The 20175-nt window shown below is 39.7% G+C and overlaps 1 protein-coding gene across 1 annotated transcript; it reads right to left on the reverse strand.

Moving 5' to 3' along the window:
- Positions 1–1324: 1324 nt before the first annotated feature.
- On the reverse strand, positions 1325–5952 carry LOC109934653 (synaptotagmin IV). Its single transcript, XM_020533343.2, has 4 exons — positions 5855–5952; positions 4080–4915; positions 2822–2942; positions 1325–2485 (listed from the first exon to the last, which is right to left on the reverse strand). The coding sequence occupies exons 1-4, from the start codon at positions 5886–5888 to the stop codon at positions 2172–2174; spliced, it is 1305 nt and encodes a 434-aa protein (XP_020388932.1). The 5' UTR covers positions 5889–5952; the 3' UTR covers positions 1325–2171.
- Positions 5953–20175: the final 14223 nt, after the last annotated feature.

The following is a 20175-nucleotide window of genomic DNA, read 5'->3' on the forward strand; positions in this document are numbered from 1 at the left end:
GCTCGTTAATGTTTTAAACAATGATTTTTCCTGGAACCATAAGATTCAGTGACAGAAAAATCCAATTCACTAACTGCATTGACACTCAAGATCAAATGGCATTCTCAAAGCTATAATCACTGTCTGGTATTTCTTCTAGCAAATAATGACTTTAATGTCGCATTCTGTTCCTGCATCTTCTAGGGTTGCATCACTGATATGTTTAATTATTAAATATATCACAAGTGCTCCTACACCTGTCACTGAGGTCTATTTTAAAGCAAACATGCATAATAGATGCATGGTTTGCAATACATTTTCAGCATGGTTTACACACAAACTAGATGGTTGTATAATGTAGTTTCTGAGTTGAGCAAAATAAATTCATATTCATGGCAAATTTTTCAACCTGAAGCTATAGAAGATAGGGTAGGCAAAACATACAAGGTTATTCTGTTGTCTTGGCAGCCTACCTATTAAACCAGACCTTTTCCGTTCCTGAAACCTAATTTATTTGACACATAATGGCATTATCTCCAAAGATTATTGGAGATAGTCATGATTCATAACTGGCACCATTATGAAAGCAAAATCATCATGATGTCATCGAAACCAATTCATTATCTATATGATTCACATTTACATTGTGCACATTATATTGTACTTAGCTAATATGGGATGTCAATGAAATTTGTGAAGTTCAGTAGATGTACTCATATATCTACCATTGTGCTGACTATCTTTCCTGCCATTTTGTTACTCATAGGTACTCTTGACGTATAAACCAAATCTCAAGGCTCTGCAACAAGTACTTATTTATTTCACACTAAGATGTAGCATTGGCAAAGGCCTGGAAAAACACATACTAATGTAGTTCAGCTTTATATATTGAACAGTAACTACTGAGAGCTTTTGTGAATTTTACTATTGATTTGCCTGTTTTAGCAGCCTTCTTCAAAATCATCATTGTTTTATTTTAATCATGAAATTGTCTGGGTTGAAAAGTATTTCACAACTTCACAATGTGAATGTTTTAATATGTAACTGTCTTCCAGGTACAGCTTCTGATAAGTAGCATGTACTATTAACATATATAACATCCACAAATGTCAAAATATGCAAATAGCAAAATACTTAACATTATGAGGCTGCGTGTTAAGAAATAACTTTATGACAAGTATGAAATAATATGAATTCTCTCAGTATGGTTAACTGTTATTCAAATTATTACCATTCATACCTCAACTCCATTTTATTAAAAAAAAGGTCCATTCTGGATTTGCATTGATTTTTAATATTAGGAATGGAATATGTTCAATTTGAAGCATGGAACATCAATTTCAAATATTTCTAGGTCAGGTGCAGCATAATTAAATCCCCAATAAAGTTTCCTTAACCCTACCTCTACCTCAAACTTAGGGAAACATCAATTACTGCAAAAATATAATACATCTCCTTTGCCAATGCCAATGACATATCCAGTGATTCCTATTGCCTGTCCAAATAATGCTGACAATTTAGTTTCAACCAATGCCAAATTAGAAACTGTATTATACTTTGGGCCCTTGTTGACTGGAAAGTAAGTTCCTTCAATGTAAGTTATTTTTTGTTTCCCAATAGAAGGAAGTTTCATTAAATAAATGTAGACTACAGCGAACCCAGTTATTAAAAAGCCAACATCAAACTCATTGTGCCATCACTGTGTCTCTCCACTTCAATATATTTCAATGTTAAGGCAACACATGACCTGTTAATTTCTTTTAGTTTCTCAAGCTATGAACATTAGAATGGCTTTTCTTCAGATATTTTCAGTTCATTCAATGTGTTACAGGTTTCCATTGAAAAACCTTCCCATGAATTCTACTTTTTTCATCAAACATACACACTAATAGCTTCATCACCAGAAACAAATTCCCCAACTCGAACAGCCACACAAAATGCAGAAATACATTAAACAGTTTTATTTTGCCTACCCATTCTAATAGCTACCTTTTTTCTGAAAATTGTTAGCAAACAAGAGAACAACGCCACCTCATCTTATACAGTACAGATCACAATATATACCACAATCAGATGTACAAATTATATGTATTTAGTATAAATTGAAAATGTTTCAGAAAGGCTTTGGGTTGGTTAATGCACAGCTTGTTCCTTCCTTATCAAACAGTAAAGTCCAACCCGTGGTTTGACTGCTAACCATCACTAAGACAATGCCATTTGGCAATTTGTCGTCTTGGGTGCTCACAGATCTCCCTCCAATGCTCTCCTACTGTCCCTTCTGCTGATGCTCCCAGCACTAGGCGCCCGATGATCTCATTCTTCATCATTCTGTCAAAATCGATGACCATAAACTCAACACTGATGTTTTCAATCCCCTCACATGGAATGTCAAAGACAAACAGCTCATTGAACACTGGGTTGAGAGTACACTTCTTAACATGGGTTTTTTTCTTTGATATTCGCTTCTTATCATGGTACAGGTTGACTTTCACATAAGGGTCAGCAGCTGGAAGGAAAGCAAGACATACAGTTCTTCAACTGTTTCGAACTTTTTACTTGAAATTATTCATTTTTAACCATATCTGGTTCAAACTGCACTTGCTTATTTTAGACAGAATATAAAAGTACTCATAAAATCAAAATATATTAATCCTACAAATTTAAATTATTAGACATCTGGAAAGAGAACACATTTTGATTTAGCTGAAGACAATAATAGATGCAATGATATGAACAGGGCAGACACAAGAGTACATGGACACAGAAATAGATTGATTGATCCCAATCTAAATTGGTTTCACTCCAGATATATTAGTACTGGTTAACCTGTTTGGATAATTACCTGATAATCCAGTAACATCGTTTTTAGGCAGATGGCGGGCTTTTAATACAACAACAGTCAGGGTGTTTGTGGTAGATTGATAGCAAAGGGATACTAATAATTCACCACGGCCCACAGATTTCTGTGAATGCACAAAAGAAAACACATGAATAGATTTCAGAGGCATGCTGTTATCACTGCACAGGAGATCCTCTCACTGCCCTTTCTAATGACACCATCACTGCAGGAGAAAAAAAAGATGATCCAACATCTGTCTGTTGCCTTGACATCCATTATTAACATAATAGACTATATTTTAAACCCTCCTTACTGATCAACCTTGCTGTTCATAACATTTTCATCTAGTATTATTGAACCTGTGACTATCAGTAATCTATTATTATCTTACACATCAAATATTAGTCATATTTTGCCTTGACAAATTTTGTGGATAGTGGTACATTGGTATCATTTTATGTACTGCCATTAGGTTTGAATTTGCCTTACAATACTATAAAATGACTAATCCTTTTATTGTCCACTGAAAAGCATGCAGGAGTTACTCTCTTTCCTCCCGATGAGACAACTACACTGTTTATCAGAATAGTGCTAAACTTAAGGTCGGTATATTCTGCTGATTAAATCTAAGATTGGATGAGATCAATGGGGGACGGGGAGTTTCTTGGAACATAACGTTAGCAAAGATTAAATGGACCGAATAGCCTATTTCTGTCCAGTGTAGTTATTCGCAATGAATTTTGATGTGCCTTTTATTTATGAAGTAAAAATGAACTTGTCAGTTCGATTGTTGGTACATTTATTAATTGAGCATTTCATTGCAGCCCATGTTTCCAAATGTTTTTATTTAACATGAATGAAACGCCTATCCAATTCACACCTATACTTTCTCTCCCCTTTAAAGACGAAATATTAAACTGTACATTACTGCACATTCTCTCCTGAAACAAAACTCGATAGATGTAATTCTATAATTTAGATTTGACCAAAATCTAATGTATTTGTGTGTGGGTTTCTTTTCGTTGCTGTTCGCCTCGTTTGGGTTTCCACGTCAATCTTTTGAAAATGCTACTCTCTCGTGTATGTATCACACGCGAGACTTCCCTCGGGCGTTTACCTAAACTGTCCCTTTTCCCCATCAATGACTGCTGAGTTCTGTTTTCACAAAACCCCACACTTTCACGTCTGTACTGCGGGCAGCAGCAACACAGCACAAGAACTACCCTCCCTGCCCAAAAAGGACGACTTTTCAAACATTTACCCGACAGTTTCTCTTGGTGATGTCCCTGTGCATCTGCACTTTGCCTTCCGATAGATCGATCCCTGACATTGGCACCAGGACTTCTCCAATGACATCGTCTCTGGAAAAGCGGTCAAAGCTCAGCACCAGGAAATGCAGAGACAGCTCTTGTACCTGATTGTAGGGGATCCCGTAAAACGTGAAGGTTTCCTCAAAAGCCGGGTCCAGGGTTTTCCGGAGGACGCGAGTTTTCACGCGATGCTTTTTGTCCGGCAGGATTGACATTTTAATGTAAGGGTCAGATGTCATTGATTGTTCATCCATCGCAGGCAGCCCGTGAGCCTCTATAATGTTCACAAGTAACGCTTTCTTATCAAAGTTGTACTTTAAGGAGAACGTCAGGGATCCCAGGTTAGGCGCATTGTTTAGTTGTTCAGAAGGTGCGGTCGGCTTGTCTGATACAGGAGTCTGCGATGTCACACTGTCTTTCTCGCTGTCCGTGCACGGCTTGGGCGGGACGTTCTCGATTTCTGGGGAGCTGCGGACTTTGGCAGGAGTTTTGGTGAAATTTCCGTTCTGATCACGGTTCTCCAGGTCTAGATGGAGAGAGTTCTTTGGTATTTTGGCTTTGGAAGAGTCTTTATCTTTGTTATCGGATTTCTCATCTGCCCCGAACTTCTTTTTGTTGCTTAGGTTCTCAGGATAGATGTCGACTCCCTTCAGCATGTGCACAAATTTATAAGGAGGGGTTTTGGTGGCTTTTGACGACTTGCGCTGACAGCAGATCCATGCAAACATGGACACTGTAAATATCAGGCCAAACGCACTGACTATCCCTACAACTGCCGGCACTTCATCTAGAGAGGGGGAAACACACACACACACAGATTCAGTGGCATTCTGAATCCCGTTACAGCGAAAGGGGCATTTTACAAACTTCAACGTTCGACTCATTAAAGCCGCCATCTCAGAGCGAACCTGCCAAATATTTCCGATTTGCATGATGCTTCCTTACATTGCAGTCCAAAGGAGCAAATTGCATTCATTGTTATTATTATATGATTAGTGCAGAATACTGGGAATGGGTAGTTATGCTGTGATTCGTCGCTTTTTAATTAAAAGTGTAAAAATGTGCCTCTAAAGCACTTCTAGATAAGGCAATTCATATCAATAACGTCTCCCCACATTGTCCTGTCAATGGAACTGAAAAACAGCGCCAGTTCCGGTTAATGCCTAATTAACAAGACGAATCGGTGTGAATCCGATAAGCTAGACTCCAATTGCTGCCAACACTGCACCTCCCCCCTTCGCCCACCCTCAGAACTGCGTTAACCAAAGAGGCGAATTACAGAAAAAAAAAATTTAAAAGATTCAAACTAAGCGGACGCACAGAAGGCACGAAAAACCAACAGAAGTGAACGGGCGATCGAGAAAGGCAGCAATGAGAAACAATTAGACAACTTTGAAAGATAAGGGGGAAAAGAGAACTGAGAGATAAATGCGCAATAGGTGTTTGCGAACCCAAACACACAAGTGAGGTGCAAGAATGGAGCATAGGTCTCAAATCCAGAATGTGCTTCCCCAATTTTAAATATAATTTACCATTTCTACATTTTCACGGGCCAAGTGCTATGTATCAGATTGGCTTGACTGAACCAGAAGAGGAGGCATGCACTGAGCATAAGAGGCAAAGGTTCCACTGCGCTGGAAAGATCAGTAGGTACGGAAGTGACAGCAGTGCTATGTAGAACAAGAAAGATTTGTCAAGAAGCACCCGCGCGAGGATGCGACCTTACCAAAGCTGGCCCCGCTCACCACAATCGGAGCCATGGCGATCTGTGCTGTCCGCGGTGCTGAAACGCACCAGCTCTCACGGTAACGCACTTCCTTCTGGTTCCCTCCACTCAGATTGATGACCCCGTTTTACACGTGTATTTTTTTTTGGAAGAAAAAAAACAATTAAAAAGAAAGCAATATCCTGTAAAGAGCTGGGAGACGGCTGTGTAGGGTGTTGGAGTGGGGTTTGTGTGGAGTGCTGAGGCTCTGATTCTGCCTCTGACTGCTGCAGCTCTGACTCTCACAAACACTGTAGACGTGGAGAACTGGATGACGTCTTTCTGACGAAGCCTTTCACTGAGCTGCTCCCAGAGCTATTTAAATTCCAACCATCAGTTAATGTTAAATGGCTGGAGTCTGAATGCTATCGGCTCGGAGGACAGAGGAGCGTTTTCTTGTTGTTGTTGCGTGGATGGATGTCTGACGGTGAGGGAGAATAGCGCCAGGGAGGAGGTGGGAGAGGCTGACACACATACACAAACACACGCACACACAGACCAGAGCTGCAAGCATGGTGTCTGCATTAAAGAGACTTCTCCCTGACTTTGCCGGGGCGAGACTGTTTAGCGAGCAGAATTATACAACGCCACTGGCGCATTTCAGGTGAATGGCGCCTGATTCCAGTCCCCCCCTTCGCAATTACTGTTAAAGTTTTCTCTCTTGCTTTAAACTAAATTATCAATAGATCTGCGCTAGGATTCCGAGACAAATTCCGGATGTTATGAAGTCTCTTAAAGCGCTGTAACCTCCCATCCCACTCACTACTCCGCACCCACGCTCGCATAATTTAGCATTTTACAACCGAGCGGGGAACAAGGATGGACATTAATTATTGCCACTTCCTCGGAGAGAAGGCAAACGCACACCATCTGCTGCTTGAAGGGATTCAAGACTTGCAATGAGTCAGAGAGTCCATTGGCTCTGCGATCATTCATAGAGTCAGCAGCCACAAACCTAGCGCTTTATTACGCACATCTGACTTCAGCACTGCAGTACATGATGTGTCCCTCTTACGGATCTTAAAATATTTCACGTGCTCTACCAGGCTTAACACAATCTCTAGTTTCCGCCAGTCCTTACATTTTGTTTTGTGGGAAGAAAATAATAAAGTAGTCTGTATTAAACTCCAAACCATACATCATTTCGAATTAAGGTTGCAAATATACAGAAGAAACTATATGCTTCAGTTACTACAGCAGGTTGGGTGTAAATTTGTCTTTAGTTGTTAAATGACCTCAAAATGCAGTGAAGATCACAAAGTGACAAAGAGCTGAATCTTGGTGGAACTGGAGAGAACCTCTCCCAGTGCTGCATCAGTAATGTAATCACAAACCGCAGCACGTCACGCCCAAGTGCAAATCCAGTAGACAGTAATAGATTACTCCCCTACACCAGAGCAAGCTAGAAAAAAAGAATAATTTAAGAACAATTTTATTGCTCTTTTTCTAAGAAAAAGAACATTTCAGACAGTTTAAAACACAATTCAAATTCAGAAACCACATAAGAAATAATCAGTAACAACCCAAGAGCAGGGGCAGGCCATTTGACATTTTGAACCCTGTCATTCTAGCAGATCATGGCGGATGCCTTACCTCAACTCAAATTTCTATCACAAATCCCAAATCCCTGACTTCATTTGGTAGTTAAAAAAAAAATCGACCTCTGTTTTGAATATACTCAATAACTGAGAGCAGGGCTTTCAGGAGTAGACTTCCAAGGATTCATAAGCCTGGAAAAAAAATCACGTTGTCTTAGTTTTAAATAGTCAACTCCCTATTCTTTAGCTGTAACCTAGATATTCTATATTTTCCATTTGGGAAAACATTTTCTCAACGTTTTACCTGCCCTCACGAATATTATTTTTTTCAATGAAATCACCTCTTGTTCTGCTAAACTCCAGGGAATATAAGCCTTTTCTAATCATTCTCTCTTCACAGAACAGTCCCCTCACCCACATTGAACCTCTGTTACAATGCCTTGAGAGCAAATATTTCCTTCTTTTTTTTAAGGAGATCAAAGGTAAGCACAATGCTCCAAGTGTGGCCTTATCAATAGCCACTGAAGGAAAACTTATTTACTCTTATGCTCCAGTCTCCTTGTAACAAAAGCTAACATAACATCACAGATTCTGTCTCATTGCTTACTGTACCTGCATGTTAAGAGTTTGATAGTAAATGATCCAGATTTTATTTATTTCCTTGAATTTAAACTTCCCAGTTGTTATGGTGGTATTTGACTTCATGCATTCAGAACACTAACCTAGGGATTAATGGATTACGTTTTGCTATTAGAACTATGATGTTACTGTTCCATTAATGTCCAGTGAAGTCTTTACTCATTTTTTCCCCCTTTATTCTTTGATTGAATGTGAGTGTTGCTGATAAAACCAGCTTCATAGAATCCCTACAGCATGGAAGCGGGACATTCAGCTCATCGAGTCTACACTGACACTCTGGAGACAGTCCCACCCAGACCCATCCTCCTTTAATCCTGCATTTCCTATGGCCAATCCACCTAGCCAGCACATCCCTCCACCCTATGGGCAATTTCTTAATGCCAATCCACCTAGTCAGCACATCACTGGACCCTATGGGCAATTTCCCACGGCCAATCCACCTAGTAAGCACATCTTTTGACTTGGGGGGGGGGAAATCAGAGTACCTGAAGGAAACCCATATGGATACAGGGAGAACATGTGAACTGCACATGGACAGTCACCCAAGCGTGGAATTGAACTCAGGCCCCTGGCACTGTGAAGCAGCAGTCCTAACCATTGAGTCAATCATGTTTCTGTGGTCTAGAGTCACTTGTGGACAAACCAGATACTCGTAAATCAGGTGAGTGCTTATTACAATTTCCCAGTCATCATTTCTGAGACCAGCTTTCAATATTTCAATTAAATTTACATTCCACCAGATGCTATGATGAGATTTGAACACACGTCTGTAAAGCATTATACTGGGTTCTGGATAACTAAACTAGTCACATAACAACTAAACCACAATCTCTCTGATGTTGAATCTAAAATTAACTTTGCATTATCTAAAAATAAAGTATCAGTGGATTACAAATATCAGAAATAAAGGTTCAATCCTATTACATTGAACACCAATGTTACAGATGCTTTCAGGTGGTAGTGTTCCCATGTACTTGGTGTTTTCAAGTATTCTAGAAGTCATGATTTACAAGAATGTTCAGGCAGAAGTGCTGAGGAAATGAACCATCCTGGCATCCTCCAAAGGTTCCTACCATCAGAGATCTGAGTCTTCAGTGAATTAAATTCGCACCACATGATATCAAGAACTGGTTAGAATCACTGGACACTGCAAAGGCTATGACATTGTTACAGCAACAGTACTGAAGACTTGTGCTCCAGATCTTGTTACCACTCTAGCCAAGCCGTTCCAACACAGCTACAACACTGGCATCTACCAAACAATCTGGAAAATTGCCATAGGTGCTCTGTACAAAATAAAACCGAACAAATCTAACCTGGTCAATTACCGCATCAGTCTGCTCTCAATCATCAGTAAGATGCTACCAAGCAGCACATACATAGCAATAGCTTGCTTATTGAGGCTCAGTTTAGGTTCCACCAGCAGCTCCTGACCTCATTTCAACCTTCATTCAAATATGGACAAAAGAGTTGAATTTCAGAGGTGAGGTGAGAGTGACTCCCTTGACATCAAGGCTGGATTTTATTGAGTGAGAGATCAAGGAGTCACAACAAAACTGGAGTCAATCCAATCTGGGGAAAACTCTCTACTGGTTGGAGTCATATCTGGCACAAAAGAAGATAGTTGCAGTGGTTGGAGGTCAGTCATTTTAGCACCAGGACATCTCTACAGGAGTTCCTCAGGATAGTGTCCTAAGCCCAACCATCTTCAGCACTTTCATCAATGACCTTCCCTCCATCATAAAGGTCAGAAGGAGAGATGTTAACTGATGATTGCATGATGTTCAGAATCATTTGCAAATCCTCAGATACTGAAACAGTTTATGTCCAAATGCCACCTGGAGTGGACAATATCCAGATCTGGGCTGACATGTGGCAAGTAAAGTTCACACAACAAAGTATGGGCAACAACCATTTCCAACAAGAGAGAATCCAATAGAAGACATTTGACATTCAATTATATCTGTTTTCTTACACAGGGAGTGGTAGGATTCTGGAAAGCACTACCAGGGGTGGTGGAGGAGGCGGATATGATGGGGTGGTTAAGGGTCTCAGATAGGCACATGAATATTTTAGAAATGGAGGGATATGGACCAAGGGCAGGCAGAAGGGATTAGTTTAATTTGGCGTCATGTTCGGCACAACATCATGGGCTGAAGGGCCTGTTTTGGTGCTGTACTGTTGTATGTTCTATGTGTTCTATCACTGAAACCCCGTCTAGCAGCATTCTTGGGGTTTCAATTGACCAGAAACTGAACTGGACTCGTCATAATATGTACTGTGGCTAGAAGAGCAGGTCAGGGGTAGGAATCTTGCAGCAAGTCACTCACTGCTTGACTCCCCAAAGCCTCTTCACCATCTTCAAGACACAAGTCAGGAGTGTGATTGAATACTTCCCACCTTCCAGGATGAGTGCAGCTCCATCAATACTGAAGAAGGTTGATGTCATCCAGAACAAGACAGCCTGACTTGATTGCAACTACATCCACATCCACATCCACTTCCTCCACCACCAATGCTCAGGAGCATCAGGGTGTACTATCTACAGGATTCACTGCAGAAATTTACCAAAGCACCTAAGACAACACCTTCCCAACCCATGACATCTTCCATCTAGCAGTCAAGTGCAAATTTCCTTCCAAGCCATTCACTATCCTGACTTGGAAATGAATTACTGTTCTTTCAGTTTCATTGGGTCAAAATCCTGGATTTCCCTCCCTAATGACATCGTGGATCCATTTAAAGCACAAGGACTTCAAAGGTTCAAGAAGGCAGCTCACCACAACATTCTCAAGGGCAATTATAGTTGGCCAATTGAAAAGATAAGATTAAATAATACAGCTCTCTACATAACAGCTTTGTGGAAGTGCTTTCACCACATAGATTCCAGTGGTTCAGTCAACCTCAACACTATCTTCTCCAGGGCAGTTAGGAATGGGCACTAACAATTAGCCTTGCCATTCTTGCTCATATTCAAGATTGAATTAAAAGCATAATGAACAAAATTGTAAAACAGTTACATTGAGCATATGTAAATGAATAATGCAGAAAAATAAAGCAAAATAAAGATTCATCCTATTTAAATGTTTAAAAATGCAGTTACATCATAATTATTTGTAAAATACATAAAAAAACGCAGCTCAATATCACTATCTTATTGGAATCGGTGAAGTAAAATCAACAACATAGTCAATACAAGGTATCAGTGACATTCTTTGTATTGACTGTAACATTGTAAGCATTCCTGTTAGCAATGGTCAGTTCGTAAAGTGGATTCTAGTCTTTGTTTTAGCTAATAAGAAGATATCACAATCAGTCTCTATTAATCCTCACCTTGAAAATGCATCCTGCCATTAATATGGAAAATGATAGAGTGTGAGTCAAGGTAAAATCTTAGAGTCGCAGAGATTGTGTGTTTGGAAGTTTTCTTCTAAGAGCCGAAATACATTAAGTGGATAGGGGTTCAGGTAATCCATTGACGTAATGTATATTCTCACATAGCCAAATTGAAAGTAAGAAATAAAAGCAAAGTATTGAAATAGGTGTCTCAACAAAACTTCACCTCCAATTCCCACAAGAGCAGTAACAGGAATTTTCTCATGAATTGCATCATCTTAAGTATGACACTAAGTAAATGTGTAATTATTATTTATAATAATGATCTTTGTATACCTGTAATTATTGAAAATGGTAATTTTGTATGCTTAGCTTCTATGAAAACTTATAATTATCTTTAAATCCTATTATCTTCTGGAATAATTTATAAACTGCTAAGAGCATTAGTTTTCTAACAGTAGGTCAGAAGCTTTCTGCTATTGCCAACAATCTGAAGGTTATACCAATTATGTAATAGAGTGTGCAGCACAAAATCAATTTCCGACATTCTACGTATGCAACATAGATATGCGATGAAATCAAATAGCTTTAGAACGCAGGTCAACACTTAATTTCCAATATTGCAGTAATTTTAGTACAATGAAAGCTGACATTTCAAACAGTTTTGAATGCTCCAATTAAGAGGAACATGCCTTAATCACACATTGCTGCCGCTGTGATATATTCTTCTTCCATACATTGCATAAACCTGATGAATTTCTGAATTAATCATCAAACATACAGTAAATTTTAAAATGTAGGGAAAAAAATCAATTAAAATGCAGGAGAAATTGGCACATAATATCACCCAATAATCTCACTGATGCAATACTTGGGACAAAACATTTCAGTAATTGTTGCAATTTAAAGGGAGTTTAGTGAACAGGACAGACTTTAAGCGAAAAAAAACTCATTTTCAAAACCAAGTTGGAATCGGAAACCAAAACATTGGAGCAATAAATCAGAAAAATAAAGGTCTTTATTTTAACTGGGGAAGTTTTACCAAGTATAAAATAAAGTATTAATTCAGTAAAATATGTATACATACTCAGTTGTATTGCATCTGTTGCAATCTGAGGGAGTACTGCAAAATAACTAAGTTGTGTATATGGAGAAACAATCTGAGCACTTTTGTGTGCAAGCCATAAACGTTAAGTGGAAAGATAAAACTTAATATAGAAAGAGAGATAATATGGTATTAATGGTTACTCCACGCTGCAAAGGCATTACTGAAGTATACTTATGAACGTACATAACATTTTAACTACCTTTTTCTGTTTAGCTTTCATAAATAATTACATGCTAAACCTTGGAGGTGAGGGGGGGCAACTATTAAAGAGTGGTCCTTAGCTTTGTCTTTTAGATGGAGACAGGAGACAGCTTCTGGGGGAAGGAAAGACTATTGCAGTTGTCGATTGCTGGTCTTTTTCCCCCATTGTGATGGCATACTGGTGAAAGAATCCTGCTGCTCAATGTGCACTGCATAACTTCAAAATATTCTGGAGTCTTAGCATGCCACTGTGCATTTGAATGTTCTCAGACTGACAAGGGCATTATCCATAGTTTGACAATGCAGCCACATATTCTCTTTGTCAAGAATATGGCATGTTAGATGTTTGCTACAGATCCTATATTTGCTTGAAGCAGTTGACAGATTTTCTCATTTGTTATTTCAGGTCTTACATGTCTGAGGTAACTCTGAGAATGCAGAATCTGACAAGAAACAACTGAGTTTCTCTGACTCAGTAGTCTAGAGGAAACAACAGCTGTTTTTCATCAGGGGTAATAAAACTAAACAATTACTATAAAGGAGCCTTCAATACCACCAATGGATTCATCACTTCCTTTCTGCCCAACAAAATTGCTTGCACTGTATTGAAAAAGGCAATTCATGCAAGTTACGATATGATAACACACAATCTTTAACAATAACAAAGGACTACTGCAGAAAGATGTTAGGAAGACAAATTATGAAGTGCAATCTAATAGTTACAGCACATCTTTCATGATTTTATTAGTCCTCACAAACTACCTTTATTTGTTTGACTAAAAGATTAAGTACAATGCATTCCAAATAAATTGTGGCTTTGTTTAGTAGTTTGTGGCCAGCATTCCCTTCTCTTTAATTCCATTTTACTTTCTGTTGCTGGCATAAGATAAAGTGACATTTAGCATTTATAAAGATAGCTATACCTATAAAGTAGGTGATAGGTGTTCCTAAATAAATTATACATCCATAATAACACACTGGGAATTGTGTCCTAAGGTACTGGCACAACTCAGAGCTCACCTGATAATAGCAATCTATCATTTTTATGGCAGTGTTATTGTCTCTTTAGGGAACAGTTCGCAATTTGCTTATCAATATCATACTATTTTAATACAACTATTAATTGCGTGAATTCTTATTCTTTAATCTTTCACAGCGCTTACTTTGTCATTTGACTTATGTACCTGTTTTATAAACGCATAGACAAGAATAGACATTGTCCTTCTGATTTTCTACAATTGCTATCTCTATATATTTGCCTCAAAATGAGGATGACTCCAGGCATTTATCATAATTTGTGTGGCCTCAAGTTACTCAGCAGGTTCGTCTGGAGCCATAGGTCCTTGAGCAGAGAAGGGAATCGTTGGCCTCTGGAAGAGAGGTTCTCAAGCCAGCTGAATTATTTTGCGAAAGGTAGCTTTGAGATATGGGAAATGTTCAATAACTTCAAAACTATCCCCATCAATAACAATAGCTTGAGCTGTAGATGCTTGACTTGTGAGGACTGGTGGAGGACTTTGACTTTTCTGGTCTTGAGAGAGAGAACAATCTTGAAGAGATTGAGAGTTGCATTATGGGCCACAACTGCACAGTTATTGATATATTGTGACTTGTGACATATTCCGGACTTACCTCAGTCTTCAATCTCAGCCTGCTGGGGATGAGAACCTTCCAATTGAGTTAAAACTCAATTAAGATCCCTTATGGAAGTTGGTCAAAAAGAAATCCTTGAGCTAGATAATTAAAAGAATTAGCACAATGACACAACCTTGCATGATACCCATCCAGATATAACAGGACTCAGTCTCCAATACATTGCAAAGAGTAGTGCTGTTGTGTGGGCATTCAGGAGTTACAGGGTCATTAAAATGCTGTCTGGAGAACCAAATCTGTGGAGAACTTTCCAAAAGGCTTTCTGGTTAAGGGATTTAAAGATCGTTAGCAGATAAGCAAAGACCATGCAAGCTCCTTGCACGGTTCCAGACATTTTTCTCTGAACTAATCAGGTGACAAAAATTATGTCAGACCTTCTGCAAGATGGCTGGAAATGACATTGATGGTCTACGAAAATGTCTTTGTGGGTGGATGGGAGGCAATTCAGGATAAATCATATGACAATCTTCCCCAGTGAACAGAAGGGGCATATCTCTTTATTCTTGCATATTTAGATATCAACAGCAATGGCCCAAAATTAAACAGTCTCTGAAATGATTGGAAGAAGTAGTGCCAGAATGTTCTCAATCATGCTTCAATGGTATTGGACAAAATCATCAAAACAATCTCTCGACAACTTGAGAGATCAAAGCTGGGCATGATATTTGCACTTGATGTGGTAGAAGAGGTAGGTACAACAGATGAAGTACAACACGACATGAACAATGTACAATAATCCTCCAAGAAAACTTTAAGCTGGTGCTTAAACACCTAGACCTTATTAATAATATTTGGAAAGAAGTGGCATTACCTCCCAATTTCTGCCATTAGATGCTATAAACTAGTAAATGCCAAATACTATGGATGTTTAATCTAAAATGGCAGGGATATGGAACATAATGCAGTGAAAAAGACGAGAGAAACAAGCGTTAAAGCAAAAGACAGAATGGGAAAAAGGAAAAGTGATAGGCAGAGAATTCAAGGTCAGGAATCAAACAGGGCTCCAATGAAAAATAATGTGAACAGGACTGACAATATTAAAAAGACAAGCTTTAAGGCCTTGTGTCTTCATGAGTGGAACATTCATAATAAATAGATATGCAAATAGATATAAATAAGTGTGGGGTTACGGAGGTGTGGCTGTAAGGTGACCAGTGATGGGAATTGAATTTCCCGACGTATTCAGTTTTCAGAAAGGACAGAGATAAAGGAAAAGGAGATGGGGTAGCATTGCTGGTTTAGGAGGAAATTAATGCAACAGTGAGAAAGGACATTAACTTCAGTGAAGTGGAATATGAATGGAGAGAGCTTAGAAACACCACAGAGCAGAAAATAATAGTGGAGTTGTATTACACGCTCAAACTGTAGGAGTAAGGTTGTAGAAGGCATTAAACAGGGAATTAGAGATACAAGCAATAAAAGTACGGCTGGAATTATGACCAAAATTAATCTGCATTTAGATTGGTCAAAGCAAATCAGTATTAATACTCTACAGTGGAGTATTTTTGAGACGATTTCCTGGATCAACCACAGGCCATGTCATCCCAGACTGTGAATTATGTAGTGAGAAAGAATAATTGGCAATCTCACTGTGCAAAGCCTTTTGAGGAAGAATGATCATGATATGATAGAATTCTTCAATAAGATGGAGAATGATGTAGTTGATTCTGAGACTAAGTTCCTGAATCTAAATAAAAGAAACTACAACGGTATGAAGTGCGAGCTCACTGTGATAAATTGAAGGACATTACTTAAAGAGATGATTGTCGATAGGCAATGGCAAACATTTTAAGGGTGCATTGATGAACTGAAACAATTATCCGTTCCTGTCTGGCACAAAAATAAAACAAGAAAGGTGGCCCAGCAGTGGTTAATGATGGAAATTAGGGATAGTATTATATCCAAAGAGTTGCATAGAAATTGGCAAAAAGAAATGCAACAGACTTTAGGAAGGGCAGTTTAGACTTCTGCAAAGTAGGACAAAGTGATTGATAAGAGGGAGAAAATAGTGTATGAGAGTAAGCGCGTGGGGAACACACAAACTACTTGTATATGTATGCATGTAAAAGAGAAAAAGATTAGTGAGACAGCTGTAGGTCTTTTTTTTATCACCCACAGGATACAGCCATTTGCTGTCTAGGCCAGCATTTATTGCCTATCCCTAATTGCCTGGTTGGCAATTAAGAGCCAACCACATTGCTGCAGGTTTGGAGTCACATGTAGGCCAGATCAGGCAGGGATGGCAGTTTCATTCCTTAAAGGACATGCGTGATCGAGATTAGTTTTTCCCAACAATTGTTAACAGTTTCAGTGTCGTCTTCAGATTCTTAATTCTATTTTTATAAAGCTCAAATTCCACAATATACCATTGTGGATTTGAACCAAAGTCTCTTGAACATTACCTGAGTCTCTGGAACAATAGCTGAGTGTTAATACCATGAGGTCATTGTCTGCCCTTGTTAAGTCCCTAACAATCAGAAACAGGGGAGGTTATAATGGGTAACAAAGAGATGACAGGCCAATTAAATGCATACTTTGGTTCTGTCTTCACAAAGAAAGATGTGGTACTCTTCCAGAAGTGTTGGGGAACACAGGGCCCAGTGAGAGGGAGCAACTGAAGAAAATCAGTACTACAAGTTGGGAATCTTTTATCCTAAATCCTCAGTTATTGGTTATCTGATAAGACCATAGAAGAGAAGTATTAGAAAGTATTTAACTCATAAATTGATATAAAGTAATAAAGTAATTAACTAAGTAGAGATGGCTGGGCAGGTGATGTGCTGTAGCTGTATGATGTGGGAGCTGGCTGATCCCATTGTGAACGGCAGTGACCACATTTGCAGCAAGTGTTGGTTGCTGGAAGAACTCCAGCTCAGAGTTGAATATCTGGAATCTGAGCTTCAAACACTGCGGCACATCCGGGAGAGGGAGCTTTGTTTCAGGAGGCAGTCACACCTGGTAGATTAAGTAATTCAAATTCAGTCAGTGATCAGGGGCAACAGGGTGTGACTGCAAGTGAGGCAGGTAGGGGGATCCTGAGTTCAGGAGTGGAGGAGCCTCAGCTTTTGACCTTATCAAACAGGTACGAGATACTTGCTCCCTGTGTGGATGAGGAAAAGAGCTGCGGGGAGGATGAGCCAGCTCACCACGGCACCATGGTGCAGAAGGCCATTCAAGACGGGGGAACAAAAAGACAAGTGGTAGTTATAGGGGATTCTATAGTTAGGGGGATAGATAGTATCCTATGCAAGCTGGATCGGGAGTCCCGCATGGTGTGTTGCCTGCCCGGTGCCAGGGTGCAGGACATCTCTGACCGGCTTGAAAGGATATTGGAGCGGGAGGGGGAGGATCCAGTTGTTGCGGTCCACGTTGGGACTAACAACATAGGCAAGGCTAGGATGGAGGACATGTTTGGGGATTATCAAGCACGAGGAAAGAAATTAAGGAACAGGTCCTCGAGGGTCATAATCTCCGGATTATTGCCCGAGCCACGTGCAAATTGGCTTAGGGATAAGAAAATTAGGGAAGTAAACACGTGGCTAAGGGAGTGGTGTGGGAAAGAGGGGTTCCATTTCATGGGGCATTGGCATCAGTTTTGGAACCGGAGGGATCTGTACCGATGGGACGGTCTCCACCTGAACCGATCTGGAACCAGTGTTCTCGCGAAAAGGATGAATAGGGTGGTCACTAGGACTTTAAACTAGTGAGTTGGGGGGAAGGGAAAGGGAAAACGACAGGGAGTATGACGGTAAATGAAAAGGTAAGCAGCAAGTTAGCATGTGTGCAGGAGGGTTTAAGTTCAAGGCAGACTATGAAAGAAGCAAAAAGGAAGGATAACTCAGGAGATATTATTAGAGATGTTGGAAATCATGAGGGTAAGAAAGCTAGCATAAAGGCACATTAACTGAATGCTCATAGCATTCGTAACAAGGTTGATGAGTTAACGGCACAAATCATCGCGAATGAATATGATTTGGTAGCCATTACGGAGACATGGTTACAGGATGGTCACGACTGGGAGTTAAATATCCAAGGGTACCAGACTATTCGGAAGGACAGACAGGAAGGTAAGGGAGGTGATGGAGCTCTGATATTCAAGGACGACATCAGGCCGGTGCTGAGAGATGATATAGGTTCTATGGAGAATGAGGTTGAATCCATTTGGGTGAAAATTAGAAATTCTAAGAGGAAAAAGTCACTGATGGGTGTAGTCTTTAGGTGACCAAATAATTACATCACATTTGGGCAGGCAATAAACAAAGAAATAACTAATGCCTGTAAAAATGGTACGGCAATTATCATGGGGGATTTTAATCTACATGTAGATTGGTCGAACCAGCTCAGTCAGGGTAGCCTTGAGGAGGAGTTCGTTGAGTGTATCTGTGATAGTTTTCTTGAACAGTATGTAATGGAACCAACGAGGGAGCAAGCTATCCTAGATCTGGTCCTGTGTAATGAGACAGGAATAATTAATGACCTCATAGTTAGGGATCCTCTTGGAAGGAGTGATCACAGTATGGTTGAATTTAGAATACAGATGGAGAGTGTGAAGATAAAATCCAATACCAGGGTCCTGTGCTTGAACAAGGGGAGATACAGTAGATTGAGGGAGGACTTGGCTAAAGTAGACTGGAAACAAAGATTTTATGGTGGGACAGTGGACGAGCAGTGGAGGACTTTCAAAGCAATTTTTCAAAGTGCTCAGCAAAAGTATATTCCAATGAAAACGAAGGACTGGAAGAAAAGGGGTAATCTGCCATGGGTGTCTAAAGAAATAAGGGAGGCTATCAAATTGAAAGAGAAGGCATACAAAGTGGCCAAAAACAACATGAAACTAGAAGATTGGGAAAACTTGAAAGGTCAACAGAAAGCCACAAAAAGAGCTATAAAGAAAAGTAAGATAGAACATGAGAAAAAACTAGCACAGAATATAAAGACAGATAGCAAAAGTTTCTATAAATATATAAATGAAAAAGAGTGGCTAAAGTAAATGTTGGCCCTTTAGAGGATGAGAAGGGGAATTTAGTTATGGGATATGATGAAATGGCCGAGGCATTGAACAGGTATTTTGTATCAGTCTTCACAGTGGAGGACACTAATAACATGCCAGTAATTGACAAAGAGACGAAGGTAAGTGAGGACCTGGAAACAATCATTATTACGGAAGAGGGAGTGTTGGGCAAGCTAATGGAGCTAAGGATTGATAAATCTCCTGGCCCTGATGGAATGCATCCCAGGGTACGAAAAGAGATGGCGGGAGAAATAGCAGGTGCACTGGCAGTAATTTTCCAAAATTCGCTGGACTCTGGGGCAGTCCCAGCAGATTGGAAAACAGCAAATGTGATGCCACTGTTTAAAAAGGGAAGTAGACAAAAGATGGGGAATTATAGACCAGTTAGCTTAACCTCTGTAGTGGGGAAGATGCTTGAGTCTATTCTCAAGGAAGAAATAGCAAGGCATCTCCTTGTCCCGTTGGGCAGACGCAGCATGGGTTCATGAAGAGCAGGTCATGCTTGACAAATCTTTTGGAGTTCTATGAAGACATTATGAGCAAGGTGGACAATGGGGACCCAGTAGATGTGGTGTACCTAGATTTCCAAAAGGCCTTCGACAAGGTGCCGCACAAGAGGCTACTGCATAAGATAAGGATGCATGGTATTAAGGGTAAAGTATTAGCATGGATAGAGGATTGGTTGACTAACAGGAAGCAAAGAGTGGGGATAAATGAGTGCTATTCTAGCTGGCAGTCAGTGACTAATGGTGTGCCTCAGGGATCGGTGTTGGGACCGCAATTATTTACAATTGAT

This window comes from Rhincodon typus, chromosome 1 (genome assembly GCF_021869965.1).
Source record: "Rhincodon typus isolate 14 chromosome 1, sRhiTyp1.1, whole genome shotgun sequence".
Lineage (NCBI taxonomy): Eukaryota > Metazoa > Chordata > Chondrichthyes > Orectolobiformes > Rhincodontidae > Rhincodon > Rhincodon typus.